The sequence below is a fragment of the Trematomus bernacchii genome, unplaced genomic scaffold, assembly GCF_902827165.1.
Source record: "Trematomus bernacchii unplaced genomic scaffold, fTreBer1.1, whole genome shotgun sequence".
NCBI lineage: Eukaryota > Metazoa > Chordata > Actinopteri > Perciformes > Nototheniidae > Trematomus > Trematomus bernacchii.
Genome location: NW_022987705.1, coordinates 3133958 through 3155916, shown reverse-complemented (window position 1 = coordinate 3155916; position 21959 = coordinate 3133958). Strand labels below are relative to the sequence as shown.

The window sequence follows — 21959 nt, the reverse complement described above, 5'->3', positions numbered from 1 at the left end:
CTAATGTATTCCCTTTCATCTCATTTCCCCAGAGACAGCAGCCTCAAGTATCTCCATAATATACTTACAAGGTTTAAATTGGCACCTGGGGGGCTAATTTGATTAAATTAGCTAATCTTATCCGGAATACCTTAATGAACTTTGAATTAACTCTAACTTTTTTGTCACTCCCATTACCTTTGATCAATGTGGAATCCTTAACATATCCTTAAATGGACCTAAAATGGACTATTATCAACTAAGTGAATTAACATAATGCCCTATCCACTCCTGGTTATTATACATAGGGTTGGGAGGAGGATTTGGATGAAACGTTCAAAACCAAAGCACTATTTCCCCCCCTCCAGTAGCATCCTGCCAGCAAACAGCAACGCCCTGTATCCCAGACCGGCGTGCGTACCACACAGACGCACTGCCCGGTGAGAGATAACGGAGCTGCTGCTGAAGCATCTGCAGAGCTGGTCGCCTCTTTTTGTTCCATCCCTAACACCGGGACTGAAGATAGTCATTATCACTGCTGCTGAGGATGTGTGAGAGTATTTCGATGCGAGTTCGGATCGGATGGATTCAATGAAAGGAATAATCTTAGCCAGGAGGAAAACCATGACAGGCATCCTGCTCCCCTGACGATTCTCGGGTATGCAGTCGTAGTTTGAGGCCGGACATGATTTTAATCTCAAGAGTTGCTTTAGTGGATGCGAGATGGTGCACGCCGCACCCCGAGATATATTGATAAGGTGATCAAACAGCTCTGTCATTAAACGCCTGTTAGCCAAACCGGATTTTTCCTGGACTGTGGCGCACAGTGAGCATCTTGTTTTCTTTTTGATTTATTTGTTTGCATTGACTAACTGTTTTGGAGGATCTTCTGATGTGGCGGGATTGTGCCGTTTTGACTAAAAGGATCAACTGAGCACTGTTGCTCTGAACCAGAGAGGAGGACCAGGAGCATCTCACCTGTCAACACAATAAGAAGTATGTGCAATTTGTGTGTGCGTGTGTGCAATGCAACACATTTTAGGGACTGACTGGTAAAGCCTTATATTTGTCCTCAGAATCATATGACTCATCTACCTTTGTTTTAAATGCATCTTTTTTCCTCATTTTGCATAAATAGTGTCTCATGTTTTCATTCCCATCAGTTTGTTGTTAACAGGTGCTTTTTGGAGAGCTGGCAGCATCCCTGCTCTCTGACTGAAGTCACTGCAGAGTCGCCACACCACTGCAAAGCCACATTTAATAACCATATTTCATCCCCTTATGGAAGACTTTAAAATGATGGCCGTGTGTGTGCTCACATGTCCTAGCTTTAGGGCGGCATTACAGAACAAGGAGGCCTCCAATCTGACGGAGAGGCCATTACAGCCTGTCAGGGTTTTACTGAGCTTATATGCAGGCTGGTAATGGAAGTTCACTAATGGCAGGGTGATCAATAGGAGCCATGGTCAATTTCCTTCACTGGGCCTCCTCACATGAGGAGATTTTACTGCACATTGGTCAGATGGACAATACAAGACTATGTGGCATTGCATAGCAGTGGATGTTTGTATACAGTGTTGACTGTGCCATATCAGTCGGTATTTACCACAGGAACCTTGATTCTGACATGAATGGTGTCACAAGAGGATCTTTTTATGAGGATAAATGCACCCGAGCTAATCTTAACTTTGGCAATAGATGAATTGGTGTGAATATGTTATAAAACCGAAGCCTCAGTAATGTATCTCGGACCCACACAGCCATTGTTGTGTTTATTTCTGTGTTTCGTTATAATTTATTTGGTTGGGGTAGCATTTTTATGCCAATCTTAGGCCTTCATGTAAATGAATATGAGGTTTTTCCAACTGTGTCCCAACTGTTTGGACACAAAAATGTGGTTTTGATATTATTTTCCTAATACTTCACACCATTCCCACAGTTGCTTTACAATGAATCTCACATATAATTACTTTTCTTGACTGCATTTCCAGGTATAAACTTTCAACCTATAAGGCTCTTTACAGCTCGGACTACTAATGTACTAATTTGAATCATGCACATAATCCTCCTTCATTTAATACAGGAATATTTTCTGTTGTTGAATTAATGAAATAATAACAAGATTCAGCCACTATCACACATCTTCAGTATGGAAATATTGAGAAGAAGAAAGAGTTTCCTAATATTACAAAATTAATGGATCAGCAGCCACTATGGTTTAAAAAACACTTCAGATGAGCCGCCTTGCCTAAAAGGAAATGTATGTGAATCAGCAGATTGAGTATGCTGCAGGACTGAAACCAGATCCCAACCCCTCACACTTAAAATCTCATTCCCCTCAGCCAGTCCATAAAATAAAGTGTAATCAGATCAAATCCATCACCTTGTTTCAAGATGGTGTCTGCAGTCATCCTAAAACCATTTCTGCAACCTACCACATCTGCTGAGGCACCGGTTTGCAAAGGATCAGCCAATGAACCAACTAAAAAACAAAACTAATCAATAAGATAAGATAAGATAGGACTTTATTCATCCCGAAGGAAATTGTTGTGCCAGAGTTACAAAAATACAATAAACACATCAGCAACACAATAATAATATACACTAACAGTTCAGTAAAAAGAGCAATTCAATAACAGGAAGCATAGATGGTCACATAATGAATGTAAATGTTCACAGTATTTAGTATTTAGTAGTGCACAAACCGTAGTGGTAGTTAGGCTACGTAATTGCACGTTATTTATCGAACATTATTATTAATAATAATAATAATAATAATAATAATAGTAATAATATTGCACATGTTATATAGCAGAGTGTTTTGTAATGATGGTAATGGTTCCCTTGGCCACATAATTTTGTCCTGATTATTGACTAATTTAATTATTGACCTAGCTTTAACGCATCTTGAAGGTGCGTAATCAGCATCGCATGTTCTGAGGCTCCTTCTATGAGTGGAGTGGAAACAGTTTTAAACACTGCCATGTTTGTCCTCCTTGCAGCCTTCATCATGGCTGAGAGGACTCTTGATCCGGTCCCCGTCAGCATCCCCATGGAGGAGACCAAGATTCCCAGTGGAGCGCCTCCGGAGGCCCCGCTGCTCATCCACTTGAAGAAGGTGGAGAACCACATCACGGAGGCTCAGCGCTTCTCCCACCTCCCACGCCGCTCTGCTGTGGACCTGGAGTTCAACGAGCTGTCCTACACCATCCGGGAGGGCCCCTGGTGGAGGAGGAGAGGTACTGTACACAGCTCACATAGTTACCATGATGGATGAGGAGCAAGCGAGCACCACCCATGGTGATCGATATCTGGAGAGCAGAAATTTCAAGGGAGGCATTTAATAGCCTTTGTGACATTTAAGACAAATATTTGTTCCCCTCAGCGGTATTCTGTCTCTGTTGCTTTGCTCTTTTGTTCGGACACATGTAGCCAAGCCCTTTCCTCTCTCTCTCGCACGCACGCACGCACGCACGCACACACACACTCACACTCACACTCACACTCACACTCACACACACACACGCTTGCAGTTTTTCCACCATGTTGTTGCAGGCCTGAGCTTTGCTGCGCTCAGCAGAGTTTAGACATAGTAAATAATTTACGCTCTCAGGTTGGCACACTGCTCTCCTCTCTTTTCCCCGTGTTGTCTGACGACGGGCGATGGCAGCCCCACGATTGATCGGCTCATGAAATATTAACAGCATTCCAACCTACCACCATTATTTATGATGAGCCCCCAACCTTTGGTCATCTTTGCTTGTCAACTCAACCAGCACTCTGTACACTATAACCCTCTCTTCTCTGTATATTTAGCAGGGTGGGGACTCGAGAGCACTCCTTTATTCACGTTGCCCCACCACACAGTATAGGAGGCCCTTACAGGATGCTATTTTCAGTCTTGTGTAATATTGATGTGCATCATGAAAGCCCGGCGCAGGAGTGTTTGTAGTTTCGCTCTAGAACCTGAATATATGGAGAGCATTCATGAGGAGGATCACAGCGAGAAAGCTTTTTGATGCACATGTTTTTTCCCTTTAAAGGTCACCTATTGTGCAAAATCCACCTTTTCATGTCTTTTATAAACATGTGTCCCCTCTGTGTAAAGAGACTCTGAAAGTTTCAGGAAAAAAGATTCTCTCACTTTTTGTCCTGATCCATTTATATAAAAACCTGTCTGAAAATGAGCTGATCAGATTTTGGCCACTTTATGATGTCATAACGATTTTTTGGCTTGTGTAACCATTAGCCAATCACAAACCAAGGTAACCCCCCCCACCGTATCACCTGAATCTCCTCCTAGAGCACCATTGAGTTCTTTTTAACCAAATATCTCTCAGAGGGGCGTGGGGAGTGGCTCCTTATTTTCATCTAAAGTAACAGACACAGAATCAGCACTTTTGAAACAGGGCTGAAACAGAGGGGATTATGGGATGCTACAATGATCTGTTTGGTGTTTCGAGCCAATCAGAGACATGTTTTGTGTATATCTGAGACCTATAATATATTGATGAAAAACAGTATAATAGGAGACCTTTAATGCTTTCATAAGATCAACCTGTGATTTCCCCTTTTTGTTTATGTTGTCTCTTCCCTGCCTGCCTCTGCTCATTTCATTAATTTCATTTAATTGTTTATTTGAACAGGGACAATGCACATTGATGAACACTTTAAACAAATAATGCTTCAAATGTAAATATGCCGGATTTTCCCTCACATACAACATTTAAGAACATGACATTTATATACATAGCAACAATAAATACATGACATACAGAAAGAGCATGAGCAGCATATACAAGCATTTACCACATGGCAGTATATAGCAGCTACGACAAATAAAGTGCATCATCAGGCTGATGATGTGTGAGCAGGAAGCGCCTCAGCTTTTACTAATGAAGCGCTGCCTTTCATCGAGATGCTCGCACTCTCTTTCCCAAACCCCCCTGTCACATACAGCGTGCTCCTCATAACCCCTGTCTGCCCTGCGATTACCTCTGCCACTCACATGAAATAATATAGTCAGTGTGTTGCTCACATTTCACACATCCTGTAGATTCTGAGGGACTTGTCTGTGTTCAGGTCTCATTTCACAAGCTGAGCTCAGAGTTGATCCACTGCAGTTCCTGTCTGCCTGATCAAAGCTGTAAAATAAATGACACAGAGCTAAAAGGCTGTTGTTCTGCTGCGGCTCAAGAAGTCGATGATTACTCCCTAAAAGAACACTTAATTTGATGTTATTCCTGCTGACTTATGTGCAATTACACAGCTTGTAGAGGAAAAAAGGGTGACGTGAACAATGCACTTTATTTGTAATTTAATAAGTCCTTGACACACTATGCATGAGTCATTCCTTAAAATGTCTGCGGTCGACCTGGAAGAGATTACCAAGCGGAAGATAGTGTAAAAGGAGTCGTTTATTTTATTGTCAAAGGGCATAAAGGTGCTGTATGAGCTGCCCGCCATTTGTTATTGTGGATGTCTCCTGGCGAGGGTGGCCGTTAATCTCCGTCAGGATGGAGTTGCTATGACCTGCTTTTTATGTTGAGGGTGTTCTCCTCCTGGTGAGGTATTCTCCTCGCTGGTGAAACACTACCCCAGTCAGGAAAGGGGAAGGGAAGGGAGTGAAAGGAGAGCAGGAGATGTTTACATGCCTTTAGGTGATTTCCGCTCTTGTTTTGTACTCCAAGTGCGTCTCTGCACCTGCATTGCTCATTTGTGAGGAGGAGGAAGAAGAAGAGCGGTCATCTTACAGATAAAATCACATCCTCTACTTAACATGCTTCGACTGGCTTTAAAATTCATCACCATGCCTGCACACCATAACTCAAATGTATGACCGTGACACAAAATGATTTATGATAACCTCTCCACCAGCGTTGTGCCATTTTCTTGCAGAACGGTTATGAAAATGTACGATAAGGTTTAATTGGATTTGAAATGAAAGCAGTGTTGTGTTAAGGTTAGTTTATCTATATAGCTAATTTCAAGGCAATTCAAATGAAGCAAAAATGAAAAGGCAATTCATAAAGACATTGAAGATAGTTAAAAATAATTGTTATTTTAACTATAATGTTTGCTTATTTGTCCTGTAATGTTAAACCTATGGTCAGACAGGGTGAAACAGAAGGCAAAGTGATGCTCTATCTTGTGAAGAATGGTTGCAGTTTATACAGAGCAGGGCCGTCCCTCCAGGCCGATCATGCAGACTGCGTGGGGCCTCACCTTGCGGAGGGGGCCTCACCTTGCGGAGGGGGCCTCACCTTGCGGAGGGGGCCTCACCTTGCGGAGGGGGCCTCACCTTGCGGATGGGGCCTCACCTTGCGGAGGGAGCCTCAACTGAGCCACATCATATAACTTTGCGTGGGGCCTCATCAGTGGCGGCGCCAGGGTATTTTTGTTGGGTAATCTATGGTAGGGCTAACCCATACAGTGGTGGTGCTCAAGTCAGTATTTGCAATTGAATTACATACACGCTATATCGCACCCCGTGAAACAGTGAAATGCCACACGTGAGGTTTAGATTATTTCCCTTTCTCAATCAAAATGGAACTGTATGAAATAAAACGGCACATTTGTCTTATAGTAAATAGAAAGGGATCACTGTGAACGGACGTATGATAGTACACGTTGAAGATCCAATAGGGATACTGAATGGCGGTTCCGATTGATCTCAATCAGTAGACTTAGACTATTCCTTGCACCCCTCTTCTATAAACCCGAATGGTCTCAACCATATTGCATCAGTAACGTGCACTTGTTGTTACAGCAGGATCAGTTTGTGTGTTGTGGACACGACCCGTATATTTTCGCAATCCGTGTTCTCAACATTTTGCATTTAGCTTATTATTTAATTGAATTTGCTTACTTTAACATCACTTTTCATGGTGGGGCTAAGGTGGGGCTAAGCCATTTCTTGGTATGGCTGTAGCCTACCCCAGCCATACCCTGGCGCCGCCACTGGGCCTCATGCTGGCCAGGGACGGCCCTGATACAGAGGATGTGCTAAATGTACTGATGTAAGATTAGAAAATGATCTAGGGCACGAGACAGATCTTATTGTTTCATTTTGGTTTCTTTCATCCTGTCATTTTCATTCTTCAGTGTGTGGATTTGTTTAAAATACGTGGCCCTTTCTCTAAAGCTGCTTGCAACTGACCATGGTGAGTCAAATGGGCTTGATTTATGCAGTTAACTGAAGTTTAAATAGCCCTACTTAAAAGAGACGTCCAACTTTTACACATCAAAGCCTGTTACATGTAATTGAAAGTGTTGTGTAAAACCTTTTGTGGCTCCAGAGGGTGCTGTGCAATCTGGTAAATTGTCTCTGGTGATGTCACATGAGACAGCGTCAGTTGGAGCCTAAGACCATGTTTTGGAAAATCTGCCCGCTGAGACGAGTTAGAAAAAAGTCTGCAGACAGTATCACACCTCTATAACTAGACTAGCATCATGCACCTGATCCTCCAACAGAACTGATCGCACTGTTGGTTTTGTAGGCACAAGGTTTTGATAAGGAAAAACACAGTGTGGGGTGAAAAAGATGATAAATTATTGCACATCTACATCCAAAAGTACATACAAGTGAATGCTTAATCTGTGGTCTAGTCTTTTAAACATGTATCTATCATGTGCACATGACTGCATTTTATGTAAACAGGTTATAATTCTGTTGGGGCGAAAAGGATTAGATTCAAGGAGCAACCACTACCTTTGGATGTTTGCATATAGTTTATTTAACAAGGTAAATAATACAATATGTACAAATAAAAAAGGTACTAGTATTTTAATTGCATTCCAGCAAAGGTTATCATTGAGCCTATTCGCCAGATTTGTCTATCCTTTAACCCTCCTGTTATCTTCGGGTCAAATCTGACCGATTTACTACTTCCATCAATCATAACTTTTTTGTTTTACATTCGATTGCATTAAGGCTTTATGATATCCTTCACAGTAGACATTTGAACATATACAATTGCTGATCACCACTTTCATTGAATTTTGGATGATTTAGTCAACTTTGTAACACCCATGATGTTCCCACCATAAAGAAAAGGAATTAGTAACCATCGGGATCAGATAAAACACACACACAAACACCCACACCCACACCCACACCCACACCCACACCCACACCCACACCCACACCCACACCCACACCCACACCCACACACATACACTAGATGTGTGTCCCCCCCCTTATGTGCCCATCCCCCCATGTGAATCACACCTGGCACACGCAATACATGTTCAGTGTCTATTCTTTGTATATTTACTGCAGTTTTTCATGTATACCAGTAGTCTGATACAATATTTACAGTTTGAAAGGGTGTTAAATGACATTTGGTGTTGATTCATGGTTTTTGTGTTAATGTAATAGCAGCTAAAACAGGACCGGTCAAATTTGACCGCAAACACCAAAGTAAGGGGGGGGGGAACGAAGACAATAGAAGGGTTAAAGAAATGTAGTAAAGAAACGATTCATTGAAAAAGAGAGAAATAACTACTTTTGAACACATTATAATCCAAGTGAGAGATTTGAGTTGACATCTCTTTCAAACAACCAATTTGAGGGTGCCATCCACCTCAATTGTGACTCATAATCATTTGTCTAACAATTACTGTGAAACATCCTTTGAGATCAGACTGGATGTACACTGTCACATGCTGTTACATCGCCGTGTCTTTGACAGTGAGGTGAGCTGTTTCCTCTGTGGCTCTCACAGATAAGTCCATTATTATGCACAACCTCCCAGCACCGGGTTAGACCATCAGTATGCAGCACATGCCAGAGCAGGGCTGCTTCCTGACAGCAGGCCGCTCTGCTGTCTGAGTGGAGGCTGTCTGATGTAATAACACTGCGTGGGAGGAGGGGGCCATTAGGCTATACTTTACTCCCAGAGTGAGGGTTTGAGGGGGCTGGCGGCTCTGTTGAGACCCTAATTACAACGCTTGAGACAGGAGGAAGCATCCCTGAAGACAGTGGAGAAATGGGTGAGGGCTCCTGCACTTTCGATATCTGGAAGCTTTCAGAATCTGTCAGTTCTGAAAGTGTTAAAACCTGAGCCATCCTCATTAGAAGGCCACACAACTTCAACCTTTTTTAAAACCGCTACAGCCTGTGGTTCATCTCCTGGCGCCACTTAGGGAGCAATGATCTAGTCTTGTATATATATATATATTTTTTTATTTCTGTTTTACAGTAATGTCTCGCAGCACACCTGATACCCAGCTACATAAAATGCAAGCTTTGTATTCTCTGCAGCAAACTTCACCTTGAATTATTTATTTTCCCTAGACATAAATAACAGCTTGCACAAATGTGTCTGTCTAACTCTCCTAATTAATTGTTTAACAAATATATTATATAAATACATATATTACATCCAAGAAAAAGTAATTATTGTGTCAGTGTGTTAAAGGGGCCATATTATGCTTATTTTTAGGTTAATATTAGTATTGTGTGCCTCTACTGTGACATGTCTGCATGCTTTAATGTTCAAAAAGCTATATAACACACTACAGGAAAGGGAAAACTCTAAAAATCACATGGTGCCTTTAAGAAAAATATATCAATTGCATACAAAAGGGTTGTTACCTGAGTGGGTGGGTGTACACGTTGTTTCAAATATGACATTGGCATCTTCTTTACACTTCAGACTATCTATCCATCTGATTGTTGCTCCTAAAATACACAATTTCTAGAAGAAAAACGTTGCTGTAGTGTAGCCTGCTAATTTTGCAGATCCGCAGCATCAGTGGCCTTGCATCATGGTTCCTTGTACTCAGATTTAATAGGCTGTGACCTTCTCTGCTGGAGAGAAATTAGGCTCAGTGTCTGCATAATGATCTGCAGAAACACTTGTGTCACTGTGCAACAGAGCTCAGTAAGTGACAACAATAGAAACAGGTCATTACACTCGACTGCTATTCTGCTTTTCAACCTGCTTTATTTTCCCACTGGCATGTTATGAAGGTGATATTTAAGTGAGCAGACTTATACATGATAAAGCAGATGGACCATGACTTATATAACTGTTGGGTAAACGCAAACTGAATACAGGATGTAAATTAATATTGTGTCAGCTGTTTTATTTGTGTAAGGAGCACACATCCATTCTCATGGCTCTAAATCTTTCTTAGTAATTTCCCACATGAGTACACTGTAAACCAATGGAAGAATATAGGGTATAAATAAACGATACATGTCATTTCATACCTCAATAGTTGCCCTGTTCTGCCCTGTAATGTGTGAGTAAAACATGCTTTCAGTAACAGGTTGACTTTTCCCTCACTTTTATTACATGTTTTATTGTTATTGTGCTTAATTTTGTAACTTTTCTCACCCTGCTTTCTTTTTCCAATATTGTCTCCTTTTTGTCAGTGATTGCTGAATGTGAAAAAGACACTAGAAATATTTTCCACACAATAAATATTAATTAGAATCTAGTAAATTGGCTAGAAACATATAACTACATTTAACAAATCACTTTAAAGCTCATTGTTTTAGATTAAGTTACATAAAAATGTCTGAGAATTATTGATAAGAGCAATTTCAGAGCAATGTCACCACTATAAATAATATATATTTCTCCTATCTTTGTCAGGTTACAAAGCCTTACTTAAGTGTCTGTCTGGAAGATTCAGAAACAAAGAGCTGATCGGCATCATGGGTCCTTCTGGAGCCGGGAAATCCACTCTGATGAATATCCTGGCGGGGTACAGGTAAGATATAGATTAGAAGAATCGTACTTTTGATTTAATTTAGAGCTTAGAAAATGGCAGCAATATTGTTGGGGAAATACTGAATGTACTCTTCCAATATCAGAGTAGCACATGATAACAAAGGTATCCCAACTGTAGCTGTGTACATGACAGGATGTATGATTACCTAGAAGAGCATCAGGACTGTTTTAGGCATATGATAGCTATGTGATTAACATGATGATTCAGCCTCTATGGAGATAGACATATGACAAGCATGATCATTTCTGACGTGGAGCTAATCTGAAGTAAACATTGAATACTGCTTTATATTCCTCCATCTTGTGACTGTGTAACTCCCTCTCTTGGATATCAGCATGTGAAGGACACTGTTCAGGAACTAGTTGATGCTCTGTATGATGACTACTTCCATTCTGGAGAGGATAATAAATACATGTATCCTGATTATTGAAGCTCAAGCCGGTGACGAGTGATATTTTTCTAACAAATATCATTATATTTTCTTGTGGGAAACAGAGAGACGGGCATGAAGGGGGAGATCAAGGTGAACGGCCGGCCGAGGGACCTGAGGACCTTCAGGAAGATGTCGTGCTACATCATGCAGGACGACATGCTGCTGCCTCACCTCACCGTGCGGGAGGCCATGATGGTAATGTCCTCTAAAGATAACAGAAAACAAACACCTCATTAAATCCTAATGTGGAATATTAACGTGCCGACTTCTCTCTGTCTTCAGGTTTCTGCCAATCTGAAGCTGAACGAGTCCATGCAGGTCAAAAAGGAACTTGTAAGTCTGAATATATATTGATTGTATTTACATTGCAATATTTCAACTATGGGCAAGAGTATAGCAAAGTACCTATCCATGTAATGTCTTGTCATGTGTGTAATTGCATATTGATGAGCCAGCCAAATGTATGGTTATAATGGATTTACAGGATTTGTGTATCAACATAATGATGTACTCATTTTGTAAGCTATCTGTTTCACTGTATACGCCATTAGAGGCCTTTTCATCTGGTTCTTTCACTAGTTATTATAACACATTATTGATAACAATCCTCGTTGATGTCCATCTTCTCTGCAGCGAGGTCCTTCTTGGCTTTAGTTTCATACATACCCCTATCCAATGTAGAACTAAGCAACAACATTAGCTTCATATACTTTAATGTATTTAGTTTCTGAAATGGATGGTTTATACATTTACTTTATTGCAAAATGAGTCTATTTGCTTGTAATGTGGATCCTCCCCAAAACCTAAATAACAAAAAATGTAGGCTTCTCCAAAAGGGACAGCCTTACCAAATGTATCTCTGGAAAAGAATATCCAAATGTAATTAAATCTGGAATAGATGTGTACAGATTGTCTTCGAATACAATAAAGAAAATATGGCATTAATACCCTAGTCCATCCTAAACACTAAAACACACATGAATTATCGGCAAAGATTGAATAGGAAATTAAATTATGCGTGTCATTTTGAAGGTAAGGTGACCAGGCACCATTTATATGAACTGATATGTACTAAAGATCTTATCATACAAATAGGTTCATATTTAATTCACCCTCTACTGTCACAGTGTAGGTGAATCAACACAAACAAAGAGGCCCGTATTTGTCAATGAAACTCACACCATGAAAGTCATTTGTAGGACTCTCATCAGTTAGGTGTCATCATGTACGAACATCCGTCTCTGTGTGTGTGCAGGTGGATGAGATCCTGACGGCTCTGGGTCTGCAGGAGTGCGCTCAGACACGCACCAACGCTATCTCTGGAGGTCAGTGTAAACGACTGGCCATCGCCCTGGAGCTGGTCAACAACCCGCCCGTCATGTTCTTTGACGAGCCCACCAGGTAGGATAATATTCAGCTACTTTGAGGGAGTGTATTTTCATTTCCAGATTAAAGGGTGCATGTATTCGCGGCTTAAAACTAGACATTTCTAATGCGTTATCTTTTATTTAATTGGTTTACCTCAGAGTAATGATTGCTTGTTTGGCTTCAGATGATGTGTTGAAGTAATGCGTCTCGTGGTTTATCAAAAAAAGGATAAAAAGCTTTCCACACACATTCAACAAAGAAAATAGGCCTTTGCAATAGTCGAACAAATCTAAACAAAGGAAGCATAACACAAATAATATAATAAACAAACTAGGATTGTCTTTCTTTCTTTTATGTTGCGTGCATGGGTGCATGCGTGCGTGCGTGCGTGCGTGCGTGCGTTTGAGGGATTAGACAAAAAGAGAGTAATAAATGACAAAGTTATAATTAAAATGATATGAGTAACAATATAATAGTCATGTATTTTAGGGGGGGGGGATATGTAAATAGTAGCATGACCTTAAAGAAGTAGAAAGGGGTGGTGGCTGACATCGGATTGAGGATTATGAATTCAATGTATCAATGAATGGGTTCCAGACTGCATCAATATCAGTGGTTTGTTTTTTAATGCCGAAAAGCTGTCTCTAACACATCGATCTGTCTGGTTTCCTGTCTCTCCTTGCGTCCCAGTGGTCTGGACAGCTCGTCCTGCTACCAGGTGGTCTCCCTCATGAAGTCTCTGGCTCTGGGAGGACGGACAATCATCTGCACCATTCACCAGCCCAGTGCCAAGCTCTTTGAGATGTTTGATAAGGTAACTTGAGTGCTTATAGTGCCGGACACGTCTATATTTCCATTAGCCCGGGCGCTGGTTAGCATGATTCATTTTGTCCAGCTGCGTAGGAGTCGATACGCAGGCCTGTTGTTTTGTCAGTCGTTCATATATTATTCAGAGAGTCAGTGTGTTGGAAACAATGTTGATTACTCTGTACCTGTGTTCCCTCACCAGCTGTACATCCTCAGTCAGGGTCAGTGCATATACAAGGGCACGGTCCCTTACCTCATCCCTTATCTGAAGAGCCTGGGCCTCCACTGCCCGACGTATCACAATCCTGCTGACTTCAGTAAGTCAAGCATCTCCTTACGTACGTCTGTGTGTGTGTGTGTGTGTGTTGTTGTTCTGACCATCGTGTCCTCTCCGTCCACAGTCATCGAGGTGGCGTCAGGGGAGTATGGGGATCTGAATTCAATTCTGTTCGAGGCGGTCCAGGGTGGACTGTGCTCAGATCAGAGCAAGAAGAACTCCGGAGACAAAAGTGACTCCTCATGTCCCTCGACATGTCCCAGTGTGAGTAAAACCACCCTTCTCTTCAAGTAACACACCTTTTGGTTTTATTCAAAGGGGCTCTTTTACGCTTTTGGGGTTTTCTCTTTCCTGTAGTGTGTTATATAGGTTTTTGTGCATGTCTGCAAAGGCTAAAATCCCAAAGTTTCTCTCCCCCCCCCCCCCCCCCCCCCCAGCCTCCATTTGACTCCTATGTTTACTTCTGTAACATAATGACATCACTATTTAACACTCGCGCTACTATTGGCTAGCGCTCCAACACATTGTACGTGATACATTAAGGGGCGGGACATTTTTAAGCCATTGACCAATCACAACAGAGCCAGCTAACCAATCAGAGCAGAATGGGCTCTGGTTTCAGACAGAGGGTGAAAAGAGACCCTTTTGCCGACCATGCATTTTCACATAATAGCATTGGATGCATCCATTTAGACCTACAGTACTCGTATCACAACACTTTTGGGGTTCACATACGTTTTTTACAGCAAGAAAAAGAACATCAAAGTTGAGCACACAGGGAATGATGTTAGATCCAAACAAAACACCCTTAAATCTTTCCTGTCTATATGATCCAAACTGTTCCTCTGCTCCACTCTATCGATCCGTCTCCTCCGCCTCGCTCAGCTTCCTCTCACTCTTTCTTTCTCCACCTCGTAGATCACTTTTGATAATAGCATCAGCTAAATGCTAAAATGGTAAATGTAAACCACCAAGAGCACTTTGATATACCATTACTCCTGCATGGTGCAGTTTTGCCCTGTTAGTCCTTTAAACATATCGTCAATTTATGGATTTTCTCTGTTGCCCTTTCTATCTATCTGGATTTTTCTGCGCAGGGATTATGGTGTTTTTTTTTAAATATTGTCTTTGAATGCTAATTTCAGATGTTATTATAACGTTGGTCGCTTTCCTCTCCCGCTAAAAATATCTGCCGTTTATAATCACTTAGTGTTGCAGATGTGTGCATTTATATTCTTCTACTGTTTGCACCGTGCCGTAAGAAAGGGTATGATGTTCTCTTTGATCTTTATTGCTAACAGTTTTCTTGTATCGAGTGTGTATCACATAACTAACTCCTCGCTGTCCCCATTTCTCTCCACAGGAGACAGGAACCCTTGAGAAACATAGCTTTGCTACCAGTACATTCACACAGTTCTGCATCCTCTTCAAAAGAACCTTCATTACGATATGCAGGGACATGGTAATAATAATTATATATAACTATCCCTGCTCAAACTCACACTGTTATAAAATAATCAATGGGCTTTTCAGTCGTGGTGATGTTGGTTTGTTTGTTTTCAAGGTGCTGACCCACCTAAGGGTGATGTCCCATATTTTTATTGGAGTGCTGATTGGCTTGCTTTATCTCAAGATTGGAAATGATGCCAGCAAGGTGTTCAACAACACTGGCTTCCTCTTTTTCTCCATGTTGTTCCTCATGTTTGCTGCCCTGATGCCCACCATCCTAACATGTAAGATGCTCTGTCTCTTGAGAGTTTGGAAACTTTGATTTGCAGTGTTCTTGTTGAAGTCTTTTAACGCTGCTGTTGTTCCCCAGTTCCTCTGGAGATGTCCGTCTTCATGCGGGAACATCTCAACTACTGGTACAGCCTGAAAGCCTATTACTTGGCCAAAACCATGGCTGACATACCGTTCCAGGTAATGCTCGTATAACTGTGCACACAATGGTTTGGACATTGGAGTACAGTGTTTTTCAAACTACACAATCTCTTCTACAGGTGATTTGTCCGATCATTTACTGTAGTATTGTGTACTGGATGACTGAGCAGCCTCCAGAGGCGAGTCGCTACCTGCTCTTTATGGCTTTGTCCACTTCCACGGCCCTAGTGGCCCAATCCCTCGGTCTGCTTATAGGGGCTGCATCTTCATCTCTGCAGGTAGGCTTAAAGTCCCCTTCCTATACACATATGCTTGGTTTTTCGTTACTTAACTTTGGTGTTTGACCTTCACTGTGAAATGTAATGTATGTGCAGTTTGACACAAGAAGAATGTTCTGACTATGAATGACTATTGTTTAAGATAAGATAAGACAAGATAAGATGGACCTTATATAAATATAGGGTAAGGATGAAAAACAGGACAGCCCAGATTCACACAGATTCATAAAATTGAAGATAAAATCAAAGATAAAAATAAAAAAATTATAAAAAACTATGAAATAAGAGATGAATTAAAATGAACATATATACATGTTGGGTCATATATACATATTAGATATATTTACATGAATGTGTGGAAACAGTGTGTATTTTATGTCCAGTAATGTCACATTGTTGTTGTTTATGTTTCCTTTGTTTTGTTTCTGTTCTGATTTTATTTAAGCGTCTTTGAGCATTAGGAAAAGCTCTATACAAATCCCATGTATTATTATTATTATTATAATGTTTTCATATGTATCTGCTGAAGTGAGGGACAGCTGATGAGTTACGATGGTGAAGTAACATAGCAATATAACTCATTACTTTAACGGCAGAGAAACACATTATATAAGTATATACTGACAAGATGTTTCCCTGTGCCAGTTTTTTATTAAATATTACGCATTTGTTCCACAGGTGGCAACCTTTGTGGGTCCAGTCACAGCCATACCAGTACTCCTCTTCTCTGGCTTCTTTGTCAATTTTGACACCATTCCCAAATACCTACAGTGGAGCTCGTATGTTTCCTATGTCAGGTACTGTCATCAACTTATTGCATTTTAAAAGAGTTGCTAAATTCGCTTTGCCCATTGATCTTAGTGTTCAGGCTTTCTATGATGTGACATAACTCTCTTTGAACGAACCTAGGTTCACAAGTTAACCATTTCCACTCTCAGGTACGGCTTTGAGGGGGTGATACTCTCCATCTACGGGATGAACCGGTCGGAGCTGGAGTGCCCGGGCGTGGTGTGTAAGTTCCAAAAACCGGAGGAGGTCCTGCAGCTGCTGAATGTGGCGGATGCAAAGCTCTATGTCGACTTCATGGTGCTGGGGGGTTTCTTTTTGGCCCTCAGACTGGCAACTTACCTGGTTCTGCGCTACAAGGTCAAGTCAGAGCGTTAAGACGTCCGGAGGCGGATGGATTTGGATGCTTGCACATATCCCACCAGTGTGAGATAGTTAGCAAACATATAATGTCTTCATTCTTTGTCTCAAACTTTCATACAGTACATGTACAAAGACATACACAAGTCCAGCTCATAAAAAACATCCGAAGCTGTGCTGCAACACCAAACTGTACAGTGTAATATTATCTTTTAAACGGTTTGTTTTTGGAAGAAAGGGAACATCCCTTATCCTACAGGTAATAGTATTTTTCAAATCACCATTACCTTCCGAAACTATCTGCGCTATACATAAACAGAATACCCAACAAAGTAACAGAAAGCATGTCTCTTTAAACTGAGAAATTGTGGCCAGTCCGAGAAAGTGAATCATAAGCTGAAGCCTCCGGGTTTATGGGGAGCCATAGTACCTTGGTGCCGGAGTGTCCAATATCGCGTAGCTTCTCAATCCAATGCCTGGAAAGACAATCATCACATCCGACTCCACATCAGCACCTATCAAGGAACCAGATCTCAAGACGGACATCCTCAAAAGGCCATCAGGAAAAGCAAACTCACAGTGCCAGAACAGAAAACTTGTCTTGCTCTTCTGTAGAAACATCTCATCAGGTACCAGGACGTTGAACTTTATGGCTTTTCTTTACAGAATGAGACTTTAACAAACCACTGAATCATTTTTGCAGCCCTACCATTGACGGTGGTAGAACCCAGGCCTGTGATTCATTACCATAATATAACACGTTCACCATCATCGTGGAAGCATTCAGAAAGCCTGCATGACTGCTGTTTCCAGCCTGACAGAAAGCTGCTGCACAGAGAGAGTGGGGCGAAGTGCAACAAGCTGTTATGGTTAAAAAAGTCTATTCGGTGTCACTCTTTCGACACAGTTTTTTGAACTGCTTGTTTCCACTCATTCTCATTGTATGACTCTTTAGCTGCCTCCTCCCTAACTCCTCTTTCCCTCTGCTTTGCTGACGTCTGACAGATGTGTGTTGTCCTAAACAATGCTAGATATCTTGAAACGCTGGCTGGGCAGTTTTTTCGTGCCTCTGAAATAGAATGATTTGAGTTGCCTTCACTTTGCTTCATTGTTTGCACATACACCCATATGTCAACACACACACACACACACACACACACACACACACACACACACACACACACACACACACACACACACACACACACACACACACACACACACACACACACAACCACACAAAGACACACACACACCCCCACACACACACACCCTTGGCAATGTTTAGAAGAGCCTCTCCTTGTTGCAGGGCAATGCAAATATTTTCCAATAGACTTGCTTTGAAATATTTCTTACTTAAACTATGCTACTTAGTAATCCTTATTATAATGCATAAAACGATGTGGGTATATAATCAATGATTGTACAGTGAGTATGTCATGCTGTAAACAAATGTACATTTGCACTTTTCAATGTATGTTTTTATTTATTTATTTTAATTTAATTTAATTTTTATATATCTATGTGATGAGCGCTGCTTGATAGTATAACGGGAAAACAGCAACCGAATGTTGCATGTCCAAATTAGGAATTATGAAATAGTACATTTCGGGGTAAAGTGTAACGATTTCCTTTTTCTCATCCAAATGTATCCTGCCGTGGAGATGCAAATACTCTGCTTTCTGCTGAACATTTTTAGAATATCTGGAACAGAGTGCGTCACTGGTGCAGATAAAAAAAAGAAAAAGAATCAGGAGTGAGAATGTAATGTAGAAAATGTGTGAAATGTGCTGGAAGGAAGAAGGATTAACAAGAGACAAATGTATAATTATGTAGCTGAAGAGAGTGGCGGTCTCTTTAGAAACAGACTGGAGAGAGAGCCGTGAGCGCTGATCTGCTTCACTGATCAGCAGGTGGAGTCCTGCAGACGTCTGGATTCTGTCATTAATAGCAATAGTTAACATTGTGATATAGTTATACCTCCCACTGCTGTGGCATCAGTCATATGTTTTTTACTGAGAGCTTGATTTGAGTATTTTTTGTTCCTAACAGTTTTATTATGTGCAATAACCATCCGATGGTGTTTTCATGAAGGGAATCATGCAGTCTGTCTCTGTCTCATCTTTGGTTATGTTTTTTTTTAGGTCTAATTAGAGGGACAGAAGCAGAACAATAATATTAAAACGTACTGTAGACGGGTCTGAATAAGCTGAAACTAGTAGTAATATTTTGCCACTTTAATGTCCGACTTTGTCAAAGTTCTCTAGTTAGTGCAGGAAAATGTATAAAAGTTGCATAAAGTGACTTTTAGGGCCATTACAGCAGATATGTGTTTTATTCTTCCACAAATTACACGAAAAGCTCAAGTGTTGGTAGCAGACCTGTAAGGATGACTTTGCATGAGGAAGATAAAGAGCTCTAACCCTGGAGAAAAGCAGGGATAATTAGCAGTGTTGCAGTCATTAACAAGTCTGGGAACGTCTTGGCCTCAGGGCTTAAGGACTGTGGTACCAAAGAAGAAAACAAATGATCCTTCCTCTGCTGCGAAATGTGAAAAGAAGTGGGTTCATCTCTCAGCAAATGTTCTCATTACATTTCTGGCCAAAGAATTAGCTCTGAAAAGTCGCCCACAATGTTTGTAGTAATCTAAATCCAACTGGATTTTCCTGCTAATTGGATTTTCAATCTATCCTGAAATTGTTTCTTAAGATTTTCCATTGTCATTTCCAGGTCATAAAAGTGATCACTGACAAATATTATTTAGCTCCAGTGGAGAAAATCACATGTGAGCAGTATTGTGGAAGTGTGCAGGATGCAGCTGATGAGCGTATGGTCGATGCTTTTTCACTCTTCTTTCACACTTTGAATGATCATGTCACTATTTCACCTGTTTGCCATAATAAGCCACCTGACAGTGCACTCTAACATGCATGGTTAATGATTATATGCAGGCTAATCCTACAGAACGTTTCGATGGTCTGGTTGAATATAAGTGTTGGAAAGGCTGTTTAACACTGACTGTCTTTTTTATTTTTGTTTTATATAGTTTGTTTATCATTTACAGATTAACTAATGGTTTCATAACAAAAAAATGCAAGTTCTCTGTACTGAACGCTGTTCCAAGGATTATAATAAAGATCATTTATAACCTTTACCCTTGCTCAGTGAGATGATTCGCTCAAACATCAGACTGAATTCATGTGTGAGGATATACAAGGCCACAAAGATAATTAAGTGAATATCTATTTGGTAATTTGTTGTTTGGTCGATCATATATCACAAGTGTATGTACAGTCAGATCACTTAATTACAGTTTCTCCATACACACTTTGGGCACTGATGTACTATGGAATTTAGGGGCCTTTAATGCTCATTTTTAGGTTCATATTTGTATTTTCTGCCAAGTTAACATGCTTTATAGGTGGGGTAGGTACGTTTGATAAACCGGCTCGAGATACACTTTTTGTTATATTCCATGGAATGCTCTTAACATCCCGATAGCAATGAATATCTTAAGTGCTTTGACAAAAAATCCATAAAAAAATGTCATCTGTGGAAGCCGTAGTACTGTAAAAAGCACGACCAATCATTTTAGTCGGCCCGGATAAAATAACTGGATGGCCTGCCTGCCTGTCAGCCTTCCATCTGTGCATAAACTTATCTTGTGCCCTCATTGGTCATGTGCGCGTTCGTGTGTGTTGGAGGAGGGGCTCTGTAAGGAAGTGGCAGATTTTTTCCGGTTGTGTATTTTCAAATTCTAGCGCACTCGAGCTGGTTTCTCCAAAATGACCTACCCCACCTTTAATGTTAAAAAAATGGCTTCTTTTTTCTCACACTGCCTTTGCTGCAGCACCTCTTTTCACCCTCTGCCTGAAACCAGAAGCTTGGTTGGGGTTTAATGTATTAATATGAAAACATCTCTTTTATTACAGCAACTAACTCTTACTTTATAATGTAAGCGCTATTCTTGTCAATTGAATTAAATGAATCAAATATTATGAGAAGTATTCTTTAAAAAAAAGGAAAGCTGGGTGTCAGTATCTCCAAAAACCATGAAAGCTCACTTATTTAAAGCATTTTCATCCCGAAAGGCACCATTGTCCTGATGATTGCAAAAGCAGCAAACACAATGCCGCATGCTGAGAGGGATGTACTTCTGCAAATGTGCATAATGCCTCTATTATATAGTGGTGAAGCAGTGTATTCAAAAATAACTTATATTCATCATTACACGAGGAAGCGGAGAGCAGGTTACAAAAGAAAGGCAATGGGACTTTAAGAAAGATTTGATTGATTTTGTAATCTCAGTGCTGTTCTCTACACTCTCACAGGAGCTTCATATACAAAGACAGATTGGGTCATGTTAGGACACTAGCTTGCTGTCTTAAACCATGAGCTGCATCTATTGTTGCAGAAAGATTTGGGGAGATAAAATGGCAAAAGCAAAATTGAAAACATCAAATAAATATTAAGTCGTTATGGATTTATGTATCCATGGCTGTTATTCAGACTCAGAACCCATACGGTCTTATTAATATCTTAATCTTCATTAAGCTGTGTATTATGCCCTAATTAATGTTGTCAGTGAAAGTCATTGTGGAGGTCACCTTCTGTTCAAAGCCTGTTTATTTGTTTTCCTCTGGGCTTGATTGGCTTGTAGACAAGAGGGACCCCTACTGGCGAGAAGTGTATACTATCCATCTTGAAAATAATACAGGACTTCATCAAGTTGTCAAAGAAAGTGCCTAAGCAGTATGTATGAGGGTGAATATGTAAAATGTAATGTATTTGCCTGGTTTTATGTATCTAAAGATTGTTCCAGAGTCGTGAATACACTAAGTAGAGACAGATCAGGTCTGAGAACTCCACCAAAAATATGATAATAATGGCCACTTCTTATTTTCTCACCTATCTATCTTTCTGTTTGGTATATGACTGTATCACCATTGTATTGCTATGCCTGGTTATCTCTATATGTCCGTTTCCAATTTTCAAGGTGGACCAGCTTTTGGACAGATTAAAGATATTGAATTGACTATCATTG

The 21959-nt window shown here is 40.7% G+C and overlaps 1 protein-coding gene across 1 annotated transcript; it reads left to right on the top strand.

The window, feature by feature from the left end:
• Positions 1 to 425: 425 nt before the first annotated feature.
• On the top strand, positions 426 to 18050 carry abcg4a (ATP-binding cassette, sub-family G (WHITE), member 4a). The gene is made up of 15 exons (XM_034139852.1): positions 426 to 975; positions 2982 to 3218; positions 10587 to 10704; positions 11221 to 11353; positions 11441 to 11491; positions 12414 to 12559; positions 13217 to 13340; positions 13536 to 13650; positions 13735 to 13874; positions 14974 to 15072; positions 15175 to 15343; positions 15430 to 15530; positions 15611 to 15769; positions 16448 to 16566; positions 16708 to 18050. Exons 2-15 carry the CDS (start codon positions 2990 to 2992, stop codon positions 16931 to 16933), a joined length of 1929 nt encoding a protein of 642 aa, XP_033995743.1. The 5' UTR covers positions 426 to 975; positions 2982 to 2989; the 3' UTR covers positions 16934 to 18050.
• The last annotated feature ends 3909 nt before the right edge of the window (positions 18051 to 21959 follow it).